At 45.4% G+C, this 18,329-nt stretch overlaps 1 protein-coding gene across 1 annotated transcript in view; it reads right to left on the bottom strand.

Annotated features, from left to right (window-relative positions):
• The window catches only part of LOC137551129 (vomeronasal type-2 receptor 26-like), a 175,407-nt gene that overhangs the window by 20,759 nt on the left and 136,319 nt on the right, over positions 1-18,329 (bottom strand). Inside the window, exon 4 of the mRNA XM_068271324.1 lies at positions 16,951-17,241. Coding sequence (XP_068127425.1) covers positions 16,951-17,241 — 291 coding nt within the window. The remainder of the gene's footprint in view (positions 1-16,950; positions 17,242-18,329) is intronic.

The following is an 18,329-nucleotide window of genomic DNA, read 5'->3' as shown; positions in this document are numbered from 1 at the left end:
GTTGACCATGACATCTTGATAAACAGGCTACAGGAATACTGCGGCATTGATGGCATAGTACTTCAGTGGTTCCAATCCTTCTTGAGTGGCAGAACCCACAAAGTGTCTATGGGGCCCTTCCTGTCCACCCCTGTAACACTTAAGTATGGGGTGCCCCAGGGCTCAATCCTCTCTCCCCTGCTTTTCACGATTTACATGCTACCGTTGGGAAAACTAATCCAAAAACATGGCCTGATATACCACTGCTATGCAGACGACACCCAACTATATCTTTCCTTCAAGCCTGGTGTGACAGACCCAACTCTAACTATAAACGCCTGCTTACGTGAACTACTGCAATGGATGAATGACAACTGGCTGAAACTAAATGCAGACAAAACTGAAGTCCTTCTGATTGGAGGGCAGAGCATGATAACAAAACAACTTAACTTGCAGTCTTCACCACTGGGAATAGGAGGCACGGATCTACGCAGCTCTGATCATGTGCGTAGCCTTGGAGTTCTAATTGATGGGGATTTAAACTTCAGAACTCAAATCTCTGCTGTGGTGAAATCATCCTATTTTCACCTGAAGAACATTGCAAAAATCAAGCACCTCATACCCCCAGAAGATCTGCCAACCTTAGTCCACGCCTTCATCACATCCCGACTGGACTACTGCAATGCTCTCTACACTGGCCTTCCAAAAAAGGTCTTGTACCGCCTACAGCTGATACAGAATACTGCTGCCAGACTGCTAACCAACCAACCCCGTCACTGCCACATAATGCCAGTCCTGCATTCCCTTCACTGGCTACCTATAGAATGGAGGGTCCTATTCAAGATCGGCCTACTGACATTTAAATCCCTGAATAATCTAGGCCCTGGATACATGAAAGATATGTTACAGCTGCGTAGCAATCCCCGCATTCTCAGATCCACAGGTTCTAATAATCTAGTCATACCCAGAGTCCACTTGGAAACTTTTGGTCCCAGAGCCTTCTGTCATGCTGCCCCTACGTTTTGGAACTCCTTACCTCAACAGATCAGGACAGCCCCATCCCTGGACGTGTTTAAATCCAGACTGAAAACCCACCTGTTCAGTCTGGCATTTGCAGAAATATAACTTTTGTTGTGTGAATACTTCATCCTACTAATTACTGAATCTGAGAGAGCCTAAGCGCTTTGAGTCCTATGGGAGAAAAGCGCTATAGAAATGTTATTGTATTGTATTGTATAAAACAAGCTCTTTTTTGACTGAGTCTGTTGCAGAAATAATACAGTAAAAAAAAAAAAAATTGGGATGCTAGCATAATATTGTTCCTATTTACCTCTCTAGTAAAGCAGAAGGGAAAGGCAGCACTTCCAAACAGACGCTGCACCTGAATTGACTACCTGCACAAGTATCCAGAGCTCGAATAACGGGCAGATTACACACCTTGCATTCAAAACGGGTACAGTAAAAGGAGGGTGTTAGCTCCAGCATAAGTTGTGCACAAATTATCCCTAATAGACTCTCCCACGACGATGATGGGCCCCCACGGAAGAGACCTAACCACTAGTCTAACAGCAGGCCCGGATTTACCTCACAGGAGCCTATAGGCACAGATGTCCTGGCACCTTACACTCCGCCCTCCATGAACCTACAAACCCCGGCCACACTGCACTGTAAGTGTGCTAGCTGGCTCAGCTGTCACTACTCCCTTTCTTCCCTTGTCCATCATGGGTAGGTACAGGTGTCCCTTAGCATTAGGTAGCTAGAGGAACCTCAGTGTTAAGTAGCTAGAGGTGCCCCTGACTGAGGGGAGATCTTGTCAGTGGAGACAGCAGGGTGAGTAACCTCTCATTTATACTCTCAGCAAGACTCTGCATAGGCAAGGAGAGAGGGAAGCGCTCAGAGACGGGAGTGAGCCGCCTTTCCACCATTAGGCGCCTGTAGGCACATGCCTACAGTGCCTTATGGTAAATCCGGCCCTATCTAATAGTGAAGCATATCCAATAGTGAAGCATGTTCAAACAGGGAATCATAATTAATTAAAGGTTAAAAACCTAATAGCTAGTCTAACAGTAAAGCATTTTCAAACAGTGAACCATAGCTAATCTAAAATTAAAAAACATAATCCTTACCTGGTGCAGCTAGCCATGAATGGTGTACGCATTCCTTCAAAAAGACAGCAAGCAGTGAAATCTCCAGAAATGTGCACAGCACCCCCTGAGGCTAAATACACGCTTCCATCTGAAAATGGCGCCTGAGAATAATGGCGCACAGTGTTGCCGCTAATCCGTTTGCCGCTTATCGCTATTTAACGTTAAAGCCTTATTGTTATTTAGCGTTAAAGCCTTATCGTTATTTAGCGTTAACACACAGAACCCTCTCTGTACCTATCCCTAACCCATAAACCCCCCTGGTGGTGCCTAACCCTAACCACCCCCCTGGTGGTGCCTAACCCTAAGACCTCCCCTGATGGTGCCTAACCCTAACCACCCCCCTGGTGGTGCCTAACCCTAACCACCCCCCTGGTGGTGCTTAACCCTAACCACCCCCTGGTGGTGTATGTTGTACTGTAACTATACCTAACCCTACTCTCACACAGAACCCTCCCTTTACCTATCCCTAACCCTAAGACCCCCCCTGGTGGTGCCTAACCCTAAGACCCCCCCAGTGGTGCCTAACCCTAACCTTGACAGTGTTACATTAAATCCATTCACCGTTTTGCAGTTAAATAACGTCTGCAGTTTGGCTTATGTAGGGCGCTATTGATAAATAACGTTAGTGTGTGCCACTATTGATAAATAACGTTAGTGTGTGCCACTATTGATAAATAACGTTAGTGTGTGCCGTTTTTCTTCTTTTTTTCCTTGTGCGCCATTATTATGCAGTACTAACGATAAATAGCGATAAGCGTATCTTTTTAATGCGGCACCATTTTTATGCATAGGCGCTGTGCGCCATTATTCACTGATCCCAAATACGCACCATGAATACAAATCAAATGCAAACACTATTCTAAAAGTTGGCAGTACTGGCTTAAAGTGACACTTGAAGTGAACCTCCGGACTAAAAATCTACTCAACAGAACGGAAAAAGCTTGGTGTTTGGTGTTTCTTTAACAGTTTCACAGCATCAGAACTTTGTTTTTCTTACCAAAGCATCATTTTTAGCTGCATTTTTAGCTAAGCTTCACCCATCAAAGAAAAAAAGCCCGGGCTTTTTTCCCCTGATGCTGTGCAGAGCATGATGGGATTTCCTATGTTGTTATTCACGTTGCCTAGCAACTGGGAGAGGTGCTCAGGACACAGGACAGTTGTAACTGTGCCTCATGCTCCCTGTCACCTCCTTTCAACCAAAAAGATGGCTGCCATCATGAAATCAAACATTTGTTCTTTTAAAACAGTGTGGGTAAGAGATTATATTACCTATCTATTTTAATTAACATAACTAATGTAACTTAATGACAGTATGTTTGTTTAGGATGGAGTTCCTCTTTAGAAATTCGGATAGCTATCTGCGGATATTTGGCCGCATAACGCGGATATCCGTGGATATTGCGGATATCCGGATCCGAAATACTGTAACTAGGGTGATGACGTCCTGCAGCCAATCAGAGGGCTCCCAGCAGAAGCCCTAGCAACCAATCACAGAGGTGAACTCTGGCCAGCCCCCCTGACCTCATTGAGCCAATCAGAGGGCTCCCAGACTAAGCCCTAGCACCCAATCACAGAAGGGAACCCTGGCCAGTCCCCCCTGTATATAAGGAGGGGGGCCATGATGAGAAATCTCGTCCTTGCTTGTGTGACTGGCTGCTTACTGAGAGACATGCTCCAGTGCTGCTGGCCTAGCAAGTGCTGGCCTGTATACAATGATAAACCTAAAGCTTTTCAGTGCTAAACACCTTCACTACACTATTATTCTATTGCTTTTTTAGCTAGCTAGCTTGTAATTGTTTGATTTCATTCACTCGGTGACAGTCAGATTCCTGTGCTGCAGCAGCCTGCTTGTTAGGTCCTGTGTCTGTCTGTGTGTGCTGTGCAGGCCAGCAGGACAGTATAAGTTAGGGAACAGGATTACTGTGTTGTTGTATAGTTAGTACTGCAGTTAGTTGTTAGATTAGTACTGTGTTAGCTTACTACAGATTACTGCAGTGCTGCTGTCACTGTGCTGAGCAGTGTCAGTGTGACAGTTAGACAGATAGTGTGCACGTACGTACAAAAAGGGCGCCGGGAAAAAAGGGCGCGGGGTGTAAACGATAATATTGTTTTGTATTTAGTGTACAAATAATGTTTTACAAATCTATAAATCATTAAATAATGTGTATGAAATCGGCAATAGTGAAAACGTTAATCTTCTCTGTTTCAAAAGTGAAACTTAAAATAACATTTATTAAAAAAACAATAATATATGTTTAATCCAGGCTTTCTCAACCAGGGTTCCATGAGGACTCTGCAGGGGTTCCTTGGCATTTTACCCAATCATGAGGGAAGTATAATGGAGAACATTATAATAGGGGGTACTGTAAAAAGAAGCACTAAATTGGGGGTCAGAATAATAATGAGCACCGCTTAAAGAAAACCTGAAGTGAAGATTAAAAGTCAAAATAAACATACACAAGTCATACTTACCTGCTGCGTAGTCTACTCCTCAATCTCTTTTTCCTCTCCTGCGTCCTGTTTGTCCACCGTGATCAATGGAATTCTCCATCCTCCATTTTGAAAATGGCCATTACACCATAACAGCTTCCTGGTCAGCACACAGTTAAACTGTAACATTGCCCACTTGAGCCATAGGGAAACATGGACACATCAGTTCTCCTCTCAGCTGTAACTGACAGCAACTGATATATTTCAGTTCTGACAAAATGTTGTCAGAACTGGAAGGGATCATTGTCAGAAGAAAATGGTGAGCTTCTGAGAGGAGCTGATGGCAAGGTAACTATGTAATGTTCATTTGAAGTTACCTCATGTGTTTATTTTAAATATTTTTACTCAGTACAGGTTTTCTTTAATGAGTGGCAGTGTAATAGGAGGTAGTGAAATTAACTGCCTAACCTACTTTTAAAGACCACGCCTCCAGAAAAATAAATGCAGGGGTTCCCCGAGACCAAAAAATTGTTTGCAGGGGTTCCTTGAGATCCAAAACTAATTTGCAGGGTTCCTCCAGGGTAAAAAGGTTGAGAGAGGCTGGTTTAATCGTTATAATTGTATATTATAGTGATTAACCTTCATTTATGGTTTCTTCTTATAATAAAATCTGAAAATATTGTTTATAACGATGATATAAATATAACTACATTCATAGTTATATTTATATAAAATTATACTAAAACTCTACCTAACCCTACTCTCACACAGAACCCTCCCTGTACCTATCCCTAACCCCTAGACCCCCCTGGTGGTGCCTAAACCTAAGACTCCCCTGGTGGTGCCTAAACCTAATACCCCCCTGGTGGTGCCTAAACCTAAGACCCCCCAGGTGGTGCCTAAACCTAAGACCCCCTGGTGGTGCCTAAACCTAAGACCCCCCTGGTGGTGTCTGAACCTAAGACCCCCTGGTGGTGCCTAAACCTAAGACCCCCCTGGTGGTGCCTAAACCTAAGACCCCCTTGGTGTTCATAACCCTAACCATCCCCCTTAGTGATCGCTTTATTATGTGGATAATAATGTTTTACAAATAGTGACTGTAAAAAATATATTGCAATTTACGTTACGTACTGATTGCTTTATTTTGTGAATAATAATGTTTTACAAACAGTAAGGGATAAAACTTTAAATAATGTTTTAGTTAAATAGGATGAATATGTTTAGTATTGTTCTAAACGTTATTTGTCACGGGTGCATTTTCTAAACGTAAATCATCACAAGCACAGTTATAAAACATTAAAAAGCTCCGGGCGGCGTTTGTAAAATATGATTTATCTCCGGCGCCCTTTTTTCATGCTCGGCGCCCATTAAACGTTATTTATTATGGGAGTGAATGGCGGCGCCCTTATTGTCCACTAGCTGCCTGCGCCCTTTTTTCCCGTTCCCATAGTGTGCACTATCCTCTACTCTGCGGTCTGTCACTCCGTGCTGATTTGCTTTAAAGTCCAACCCCGATTTTATTAGAGTACAAGTACCCCACATCATCTGGTGACATCATCACATATAAGTTGTACTATGTCTGATGGCCGGAGGAGGGGCAGCAAGGGCAGGAGGACAGGGAGTAAAATTGCTGCCACCCTCAGAAGGTTTGCCACATCAGTGTCGAAACCACCGGGCAGCCTACCCTCAGTCAGCGAGCTTTTCGCTCCAGGCTCCACGATCGAATTCAGGGCTGTTAGCCGCAAGGAGTTTGAGGAGGATATTCTGGGTTTTGAGGAGGAGGGGTATGATGTTGATGGTGAGATGAAGGACCGTGACTACCATCCACAGGATGGGGATGTCAGCTCTTACTCTGAGGAGGAGGATGCGTCAGTGGGTTTGGCACGGAGGATCAGCATTGCAGACAGTGGTCATGGAATGCGGGACCCACAGCCAGGACCGGCCCTAGACTTTTTGCCGCTTGAGGCAAACTTGAAAGAAATCGATGCTGCCCCCCCAAGCCGTTGGTGGGGAGCTGCCAAGCTGGAGGGGGTAGCGGGCAGGAAGGGGGTATTGGGCCTAGCGGCTGGGAGGGGGGTCAGACCCCCCTCCCTCGCCTGGGTCCCCCGATCTGCCCTCCCCCTCTAGGTTTAAAAAGTTAAGTAGCAGCCGCTACTAGTAAGAGGCACAGGCGGGGTTGACTCACCTCTTCCGCATTCCAGTGTGCGTTCCACTGTGGTCACTTCCTGCAATGCCATCCACTTACAATACAGTGGGCGGCATTGCAGGAAGTGACGGCAGTGGAACGCACGTTGGAACGCGGAAGAGGTGAGTCATCCCCGCCTGTGCCTCTTACTAGTAGCGGCTGCTACTTATCTTGTTAAAGCTGGAGGGGGAGCGCAGATCGGGGGACCCAGGTGAGGGAGCGGGGGTCTGATCCCCCTCCCGGCCGCTAGGCCCAATACCCCCTTCCTGCCCGCTACCCCCTCCAGCTCAGCGGCCACCCCCCTCCCGCACCCACGGACAGGCGGGTGCTGCCCTCCAGAAGTGCCACCTGAGGCAATTGTTTCACCCTGCCTCATGGGCTGACCGGCCCTACCCACAGCCTTCTGCCGCTACCACCAGCCACACCACTCAATCCCCAACCACCACAGGGAGAAAAGCAGCAACATCCCATTCAGGCCACAGTGGGATCTTCACCTCCCCAATCTGGTGGTTTTTCACTCTGCCCTCATTGGACAGCAAGTTTGCCATATGCAATGTGTGCAAACTACAGATGAGCAGAGGTTGTGACCCCTCCAAGTATGGCACCTCCAGCTTTATCACCCATCTGGCCAGAAAACATGTTGTTGAGCATGAGGAGTTCATGAGGCTGAAGCAAGCTGGCGCTGGCTCCCACCGCCACGGTGCCACTGGCCACTGCTGCTGATACCACCACCTATATTCAACCCAAAACACAATTGCAGTGTCATTTTTTGGAGGTGTCTGGGCTGAAAACTGTGATGTCCCAGTTGTGCGGTTGGACTTTGAACACAATATGGGCTGCACGACCGCTGTCTGGAACCTAGTCCTGATGTTAATTGACAGCCTTTTTTTCTTTTTTTTTCCTGTGTATTTTAACTCCCCACATAATCAGTTAGTGTTTCTCTTTAATAAAGCATGATGATACATGCATCATTTACCCTAAAAAACAATTTAGAGGTCACTTCCGGTTTTCTATGCGGATATCCGAATAGGTTGGATTTCCGCGGATAATGCATTCGGATAGCCACATCAATGGGGATATCAGAACGTTCGGATTAGGATATCCGATCTGGATCCGGATATCTGGGTATCCGGATCTGAATCAATTCACCTCTAAAAGAGGTATGAAGAGACACTTAATACAGGGGTGGAGGCGCCCAATGCATAAAAAATAGACTAATTGTGAGAGATAGCGGAGCCGCCGCCAGAACGCACGTGGTGGCGGACTCCGCATCTCAGACAGGGGCCTCCGCAGTCCTGCCGGCGGGTGGAGTAGGGCAGGCGGTGGAGTCCGTGAGCTCGGCGGACTCCGCCGCACAGTTGCTGCCTGGGGGGTCGCCCGCTCAGGCGCGTAGCTTGGGGGGGTCGGGGTAGGACAGGTGCCCCCAGGCGCTGGGTCCCCAAGGGCGCCCAGCTGCAGTGTCCTTTTTTTAATATAATTATTTCTCGGTGCCGGGTCTCCCCCGTCAGTGACGTCACCAGTGACGTCACCGCTGCACCGCCGCGCAGCGTCCTTAGCAGTGGGACGCTGCGCAGAGCGGCAGAGAGACAGCGCCGCCAGACCCATCCTCCCATTCGCCGCCGACAAGTCACGAGGCAGGCAGGGAAGGAAGAACGGGAAGTCAGGTGATAAGTGGAGCCGGAGACAGCGTGGAGGCGGACGGACGAGCCAGCACAGGGCTGTCAGGCGGAGAGGACCGGAGCCTAATAGTGCTGTGCGCACTATTAGGTATATTGACGGTAAGCCTCAGTGAGAGGAAGCCTGGCAGAGGGAGGGTGGATGGACACATATACCCCTTGCTACATATACTGAGGACACATATACCCCTTGCTACATATACTGAGGACACATGTACCCCTTGCTACATATACTGAGGACACATATACCCCTTGCTACATATACTGAGGACACATATACCCCTTGCTACATATACTGAGGACACATGTACCCCTTGCTACATATACTGAGGACACATATACCCCTTGCTACATATACTGAGGACACATATACCCCTTGCTACATATACTGAGGACACATGTACCCCTTGCTACATATACTGAGGACACATGTACCCCTTGCTACATATACTGAGGACACATATACCCCTTGCTACATATACTGAGGACACATGTACCCCTTGCTACATATACTGAGGACACATATACCCCTTGCTACATATACTGAGGACACATGTACCCCTTGCTACATATACTGAGGACACATATACCCCTTGCTACATATACTGAGGACACATATACCCCTTGCTACATATACTGAGGACACATATACCCCTTGCTACATATACTGGGGACATATACCCCTTGCTACATATACTGAGGACACATATACCCCTGGCTACATATACTGAGGACACATATACCCCTTGCTACATATACTGAGGACACATATACCCCTTGCTACATATACTGAGGACACATATACCCCTTGCTACATATACTGAGGATACATATACCCCTTGCTACATATACTGAGGACACATGTACCCCTTGCTACATATACTGAGGACACATGTACCCCTTGCTACATATACTGAGGACACATATACCCCTTGCTACATATACTGAGGACACATATACCCCTTGCTACATATACTGAGGACACATGTACCCCTTGCTACATATACTGAGGACACATGTACCCCTTGCTACATATACTGAGGACACATGTACCCCTTGCTACATATACTGAGGACACATATACCCCTTGCTACATATACTGAGGACACATGTACCCCTTGCTACATATACTGAGGACACATGTACCCCTTGCTACATATACTGAGGACACATGTACCCCTTGCTACATATACTGAGGACACATATACCCCTTGCTACATATACTGAGGACACATGTACCCCTTGCTACATATACTGAGGACACATATACCCCTTGCTACATATACTGAGGACACATATACCCCTTGCTACATATACTGAGGACACATGTACCCCTTGCTACATATACTAAGGACACATATACCCCTTGCTACATATACTGAGGACACATATACCCCTTGCTACATATACTGAGGACACATGTACCCCTTGCTACATATACTGAGGACACATGTACCCCTTGCTACATATACTGAGGACACATGTACCCCTTGCTACATATACTGAGGACACATATACCCCTTGCTACATATACTGAGGACACATATACCCCTTGCTACATATACTGAGGACACATATACCCCTTGCTACATATACTGAGGACACATATACCCCTTGCTACATATACTGAGGACACATGTACCCCTTGCTACATATACTGAGGACACATATACCCCTTGCTACATATACTGAGGACACATATACCCCTTGCTACATATACTGAGGACACATGTACCCCTTGCTACATATACTGAGGACACATATACCCCTTGCTACATATACTGAGGACACATGTACCCCTTGCTACATATACTGAGGACACATATACCCCTTGCTACATATACTGAGGACACATATACCCCTTGCTACATATACTGAGGACACATATACCCCTTGCTACATATACTGAGGACACATGTACCCCTTGCTACATATACTGAGGACACATATACCCCTTGCTACATATACTGAGGACACATGTACCCCTTGCTACATATACTGAGGACACATATACCCCTTGCTACATATACTGAGGACACATGTACCCCTTGCTACATATACTGAGGACACATGTACCCCTTGCTACATATACTGGGCGCATATACCCCTGGCTACATATACTGGGCACATATACCCCTGGCTACATATCCTGGGCACATATACCCCTGGCTACATATCCTGGGCACATATACCCCTGGCTACATATCCTGGGCACATATACCCCTGGCTACATATCCTGGGCACATATACCCCTGGCTACATATACTGGGCACATTTACCCCTGGCTACATATACTGGGCACGTATACACCTGGCTACATATCCTGGGCACGTATACCCCTGGCTACATATCCTGGGCACATATACCCCTGGCTACATATCCTGGGCACATATACACCTGGCTACATATACTGGGCACATATACCCCTGCCTACATATACTGGGGACATATACCCCTGCCTACATATACTGAGGACATATACACCTGGCTACATATACTGAGGACATATACACCTGGCTACATATACTAGGCACATATACCCCTGGCTACATATAGTGGGGACATATACCTCTGGCTACATATACCAGGCACATATACCTCTGGCTACATCTACTGGACACATATAACCCTGGCTACATATACTGGGGACATATACCTCTGGCTACATCTACTGGGCACATATACCCCCTGGATACATCTACTGGGCACATATACATCTGGCTACATCTACTGGGCACATATACCCCTGGCTACATATACTGGGCACATATACACCTGACTACTTATACTGGGGACATATATACACCTGACTACTTATACTGGGGACATATACACCTAGCTACTTATACTGGGCACATATACCCCTGGCTACATATACTGGGGACATATACACCTGACTACTTATACTGGGGACATATACACCTTGCTACTTATATTGGGGACATATACACCTGGCTACTTATACTGGGGACACATATACACTTGGCTGTCAGATTACATGTATTTTGGGGGAACCACTATGGCAGAGCTCAAACTTCCCTGGCAGACCTTTTTACACCACTGCTAAGGTCATGAATATTTGGCCCCACCCATTACCACGCGCACATTTTGTTGCATGGCCACGCCCCTTTTTTGGCACGGGGCGCTGCGTGCGCCGCAGGTTCCTCCTTATAGGACGCACTAGTCTTTGTCCCCGGGCGCTGAAAGCCCTAGCTACGCCTCTGCGCCCGCTCTCTCGCTGGCTCAGAGTCTCCACATTACGCGCGCACGCGCGAGGAGACAGAAACTTTATCACTTCAGAAGAGGAGTCAGCTGACCAGGCCGGTCAGCTGACTCCAGCAGTAGTTTGGATTGGCTGGGGCTCTGGGGCGGCGCTGAGTAGCTCTCTGGCTACATATAGGGACTTGCTGGTCAGTAGCAAGTTGCCTGCTGTCGTGAATACTTAGGTGTAAACGCTCAGACCTTAGCTCAGTTCCTAGGTGTTGTTACTAAGGACGTCACACCTCAGTTAGGATTATATTGTATATTTATCTGTGTTTTGACTCTGGCTATCCCTGACTACTCTCTTCTCTTGCCGATCTTGGACCTCTGCCTATCTGATTCAAAGTTGCCGACCCTGCTGTACTGTTGCCGTCTCTCTGTTGCCGACTCTCTGCTTGTCTGACCTTTCTCCCTCCAGTGGAACGTCTCCCACTGGTGGGCTATCTCTGAGGCTTGCCTCTCCGAGACACCTGCCCTAGCAGACGATTACTGCCAGGGGCCGAGATTCCTCTCTCTGCCTGGTTTGAGGATGTCACACACGGGGTTCCCATTCAGAGGTAACCACACCTCTGAGGATTTACCGTGTGGTGGATATTTCCACGTACTTGTGAATTATTATTGTCTCATTGTCAATTGTTGTATTGGGCGGCCAGAGGTTAGTTGCACTTGTATTATTGGTGATTCTGCAGATCATCAATAATCGGGTGACATCTGTATTATTGGCGATACTGCAGATCACCAATAATCGGATTCTCTCTGGTTGCTACACCGATCCTTACATTATTAAGCTATTTTTTTTATAAACGCAAGAAGTTTTAAATCAGGATGATACCAGTTATTGGCTAACTAAAAATGAATAAAAATAAGCAAGCTTTCGGCCTTGCAGCCTTCGTCGGACTTATATCCTTATATAGCCTGATGAAGGCTGCAAGGCCGAAAGCTTACTTATTTTTATTCATTTTTAGTCAGCCAATAAATGGTATCATCCTGATTTAAAACTTCTTGCTTTTACTGATGGCTAACATGGTACAATACCCTACTGCTACTTTTTTATAAACAGAGAAGGAATCTTACCTCGCTTGAAGAATTTGAACCAGTTTATTGAAAAAAGGTATTTTATTCAAGCACATAAAATTGACAAAGCGTTTCGCGGGTACTTGCCCGCTTCCTCAGGTCAGTGAAAACAACAGGTGCCTTAACTGCTATGACTGTGTAGCAAGCATGAGCGCCTCTCTGGACAGAGAGGTAAGATTCCCTCTCTGTTTATACGATTAATAGCTTATTAGCCTATCTTTATGCATTGGGCGCCTCCACCCCTGTTTTAAGAGATTGGAGGAGATTGACTGGAGAAGAGGCGGAGCTACTGCACACATCTCTGCCTCTACCAGGCAGCAAAAATATGCGAGCCCTGGAACTTTGCTGGGCTATTTATGGGCCATGAATAACTCGTTCTGCCACGGGGATGCAGCGTATCAGCTTAGATTTAATGCTGAAGCTGGCTGCATAAGGGAAAAAGGCATAAAAAGAGACTTCAGTGTCTCTTTATGTTTAGAGCCTATGGTGCTTTTGCATTAATCTTATTTCCCCTAACTTTCCTTGGACTGGGTATTTCTATGCCTGCTGGTTGGGCAGGTAGGCAGCCCCCAATAGAAAGACACACTTCCCCAGCTTTCAAGATAGTAACTCACCTGGTTGTTTTTCCATAAAATAAACTGCAGGGAAATATTAATTTGAGCATTATCAGGTGCAGCTCCATCAAATTTACCCACATCAATAACAATTGTACTATTCTGTGGGTAAGCATGCGTTATCCAGTTTACAATATAAAATGGACTAGGTAATTCACCCTTCTCATTAAAAAATAATTCCTTGTTGCTGGGGTCTATATAGTAAACACTTTTCATGTACCCAGAGAGCTTAGGAAAAGAAGTGCAAGAGGATATAAGCATATTTATCTCATGCATATTATTATTTAGTATTTATATAGCGCCAACATATTACGCAGCGCTGTACAGTGTATATATATATATATATATATGTATCTTGTCACTAACTGTCCCTCAACTGAGCTTTTTAGGGGGAACCAATTAACTTATCCGTATGTTTTTGGAATGTGGGAGGAAACCAGAGTGACCGGAGAAAACCCACGCAGACACGGAGAGAACATACAAACTCTTTGCAGATAGTGCCCTGGTTGGGATTCGAACCAGGGACCCAGCACTGCAAGGCAAGAGCGCTAACCACTACGCCACCGTGCTGCCCGTGTATATGAAAAGTCATGTGATCAGACTGATCAGGTAATACAGTTGTAAGGTTCTGATTTGCTGGTTACAATCACATGCTAATGCAGGATGTGATCACAGCAAATCAGAAACTTGCAAGTATGTCAGATGGTCAAACTTATCACATGCTTCTCCCTGAGATCTTCTCAAACTTACATATGTTATATATTATATAATTTGGATAAATAAGACATCTTATCTTACTAGTATTATAAACTAGCAAAAGAACACAGCAGTACATGCATCCAGCTTTATGTAGCTGGATGCATGTACTGCTGTGTTCTACTGCTTGTGTGTGTCGAATTTAGCATTCAGTATGGAGGCAGTGTTGGTGGGCTTTTTGGATGTGAGAGGTCCAGAGCCTGGGTGTGAGAGGTCCGGGCCCACCTGCACTCCCCTGCAGGTATCGCATGTTGGCCTTGGGGCCCTGGCCAGTGAGAGAGGTCCAGGGCCCCTGGCCATCGTGTGAACCAATCGTGTGTTTTTTTAAATAATATTATAAACTAGCTGATGACCCGGCGTTGCCCGGGAATGTATTTGGCTGGTGTTGGCTTCAACCACTTTTTCTAACCCTAACACACAATTACTCAATTACTCAATGGCCTAGTTTTTGAGCTCTGCAGTCTTTGGCTTCAATAATTTGCAACTGAAATGAAACAAATCTGATTGGATGTGGCTCCTCCAATCAGATTTGTGATTCAGTCACCCAACAATCCAGTCACCCAATAACCAACAGTACCAGGTTTGAGGCTTGTGGCATTAACAGTGCAAGAATGGCAGCAATTAAATATTCCCCTGGAAAATCAATAGGTACATTTGGATTGGCTTTTGTAGGCTCCACCCACTTTTCTAAATATTAATCTCCCAGTGACCAACTGTGCAAAGTTCGAGAACCCTATCATTAACAGTGTAAGAATGGCTGCAGATTACATTTTCCCAGTGAAATTAGTATGTGTCTCCACCCACCGATGACTCGTGTTGCCCGGGTATGTATCTGGCTGGTGTTGGCTGTGCCCACTTTTTCTAACCCTAACACAATTACTCAATTACATAGTTGGTGAGCTTTGCAGTCTTTAGCATCAATAATTTGCATTGAAATGAAGCAAATCTGATTCACTGTGGCTCCACCCCCTTTTCTGAATTTGAACTCCAGTTACCCAATGATCAACTGTACCAGGTTTAAGGCTTGTGCCATTAACAATGCATGAATAGTAGTGTCAGGTATAGCAGTATTACCTCAGCGGCGGAGAGTGGTCGGCGGCCACCGCTTCCGCGTCTGACGTCACCGCGGTGGCTGCTGCGTTCTCCCAGACATCTCGCGTAGCCTCTGGCAGGACAGGTCTCTCAGAAGCACATCAGCTTAGGTCGGCACGCTCGCGCACGGAGCGGCAGGACCTTTATGGGCTTAGGAGACGGATCAGCTGATCTGCTGATCAGCTGACATCAGGCTGCTGGGTCTCGTTGCTGATTGGTCAGGCTGTTCTGGGCGGGTTGTTTGGAATTGCCTGTCTGTATTTAAGCTTGGGGATGTCAGTGGCTCATTGTCTATTGTTGCTGAAACTTAGCAGTGAAAGCTCTCAGACCTTAGTCAGATCCGTGTGTGCTTGAACCGGCAGGACCCCGGGGATTCACACTAGCTTAGGAATTATATTCTTACTGTTATTGATTATTATTGTGTTTGACCTTTTGCCTGTACCTCCAACTACTCTCTGCCTAACGATTCTGTACCTCTCCCTGACCGATCTGTTACCAACTCTGCCTGTACGACTACTCTCTTACTAGTGATAGCCCCTGCCACTAAGGGCTATCACTCTCTTGTGTTCCTGAATATTACTGTGCACCCAATCACATGTGATCTCACTTTGAATAAAATACTGACTATCCTTGTCTAGATCATCTTCTGGCAATAATGCTTGCACATCAACTGAAAGAACACAGAACAGAGAACACTGGGCTAACTAACGCTATCCCTGTCAGAACAACACACCTCTCTCCCAAAACTGCTTAACACAGCACACACAGGCAGACTGTAAAATGACTGCCGTGCTGGTGTTTTTATATGGGGGGTGTGGTCAAGGAGGAAGGGATACCTGATTGGCTGCCATGTGTCTGCTGAATCTCACCATGTGTTCCCCAACGGGCAAACTGGTGAACAGCCATTATTTGCTGGGAAGTGTCAGGTTCCAGCCATCTCTACATAGAAATGGTGTACATCTTAATGCACTGCATTCATAGTTTGACATATCCTTAGTGCTGCAGGACAGGTTGTGGCACATGTTTGGATACTATAAGACAAGAAGCTGACTCAGGCCAGTTAAAGCGCACTGTTATAGTTATTTCAGAAGGGAAATTAGGATTTTTCTTTAGTGCATAACAATGCTCTGGATGTCATCTGAGGGACAAAAATGGCAATAAAGAACCAACAGAGGGTCTAACACTTCATAAGTAACCTCCCCCTAATATTACACAGCATACTGTATGTACTTAATATATTTTACCTTGTGTGGTTGTTTATACACGCTCAAAGTATCTATTACTTCATTTATAACTAGTGAAATGTACATATTTTCCAAAGCTTGAGCCATCATGACCACTGCAATGTACACTTTAGATGAGGTCATTTCAGCAGGAAAATCCAATTGTATCTTCTCCCCTGTGGGGCAGTGATGAAGTGGCTGTCCAGTTGTCAGAGAGATCAGTTTGTTCTTCAGTGTATTTCCTGATAGACACCCATAATAAATCATCAATATATCTTCCAGCAGGACATTATCCTTGCTAGTATTTGACACATAGCTGCTGATAAATTCTTCCATTCCAGGGACAGAGAATATGTGGAATGAAAATGCCAAACTGCAGTTACAGAAATAAAAATAGTCATCATCCACTGACCAAGAATTGGGAAAGATAAATGTTTTTCTTACATAATGGCTGACAGCATTATACAGAAATGTATAAAAAGTTCTGCTAAAGGTTCCACAAATAATTATGACTTCGGTGGTTGACGTTTGATATTCAGGAGGTATCCGGTTATAATTTTTTTGGGACACAAGAATCTTGAATTCTATACAAATCCCGTGATTGGCCAAATGCTTGCTCAGTTGCTGGAGTTCCCTCTCTCCATAATCATCATCTGATGTCACAATCCCGACCCAATTCCACTTAAATGCCTCCAGCAGCTTTACAATTGCCTTATATTGAATGCTATTATCTGGAACTGTTCGGAAAAAGTTGGGATAAAGCTTTCTGTCACTTAGCAAGATGTCCCGGGCTCCATAACTAACCTGGAAGAGCAAAGTTACATTCATTATACAAAGAGTTAAGAAATTACCTGGGGGATACCACAATGCGGCTAGCTCAGCCGAAAGCCAAGCTGCTTCTTCCACTTCCGGTGTCGGCAGCAGTTCTGTGATCATGACATGCATGCTGAGCACCACCGTGCGCATAGCGGTGGGCGGGTCCTTCCCTCCTCCTGGTCTCAATACTCTCTCAGGCAGAGTAAACATTAGTGTCAGCTGACACAGAAGTCAGCTGATGCAAAGGCTGCTCCAGTATTGTGCCAGCTGACTCACTATCAGCTGACACATAGGCAGGCATGGTATTGTGTCAGCTGACATGCTATCGGTTGACACATAGGCAAGGATGCTCTGTATGATTGGTTGCTGTGTGAGTGGCCAGCCACTGATTGGTGCAATGTGTGTAGAGATGAGCGTAATGGAGTAATTACGATTTCGCGAAATTTCGCGTAATTAGTGTAATTACGTTTATGGCCGTAAGTACATAATCGTAATGAAGAAGGATTTCGCGAAATTTCGCGTAAGCGTAATTTTCGCGTAATTTTCGCATTGCAACGGGTATTACGAAATTAATGCGTATGGTCATGCTCCCGAAGCGGAAAAGTTGACGCATGTATCAATGTTAGGTAGCCGCCGACTTTAAGGGTTAATAGCAAAGCCCCCTTAAATGCTAAGAGCCTCAAATTTGGAGAATATATTAAGGAGATCAGGTGGAATAAGAGGAAAAACATTTTTTTCAAAAAGACCTTATAGTTTTTGAGAAAATCGATATTAAAGTTTCAAAGGAAAAATGTAAACATTTAAAAACCCGCCAACTTTAACGGTTAATAGCAAAGCCTGCTTAAAGTTTAGGAACACCAAATTCCCAGGGTATATTAAGGGGATCAGTGGGAATAAGAGGAAAACATTTTTTTTCAAAAAGACCTTATAGTTTTTGAGAAAATCGATTTTTTAGTTTCAAGGGCGAAAATGTCTTTTAAATGCAGAAAATGTCAGTTTTTTTTGCACAGGTAACAATAGTGTATTATTTTCATAGATTCCCCCAAGTGGGAAGAGTTTTACTTACTTCGTTCAGT

The sequence above is a fragment of the Hyperolius riggenbachi genome, chromosome 1, assembly GCF_040937935.1.
Source record: "Hyperolius riggenbachi isolate aHypRig1 chromosome 1, aHypRig1.pri, whole genome shotgun sequence".
Classification (NCBI taxonomy): Eukaryota; Metazoa; Chordata; class Amphibia; order Anura; family Hyperoliidae; genus Hyperolius; species Hyperolius riggenbachi.
The sequence above is the reverse complement of the archived record's forward strand: the minus strand, read 5'-3'. Positions and strand labels throughout refer to the sequence as shown.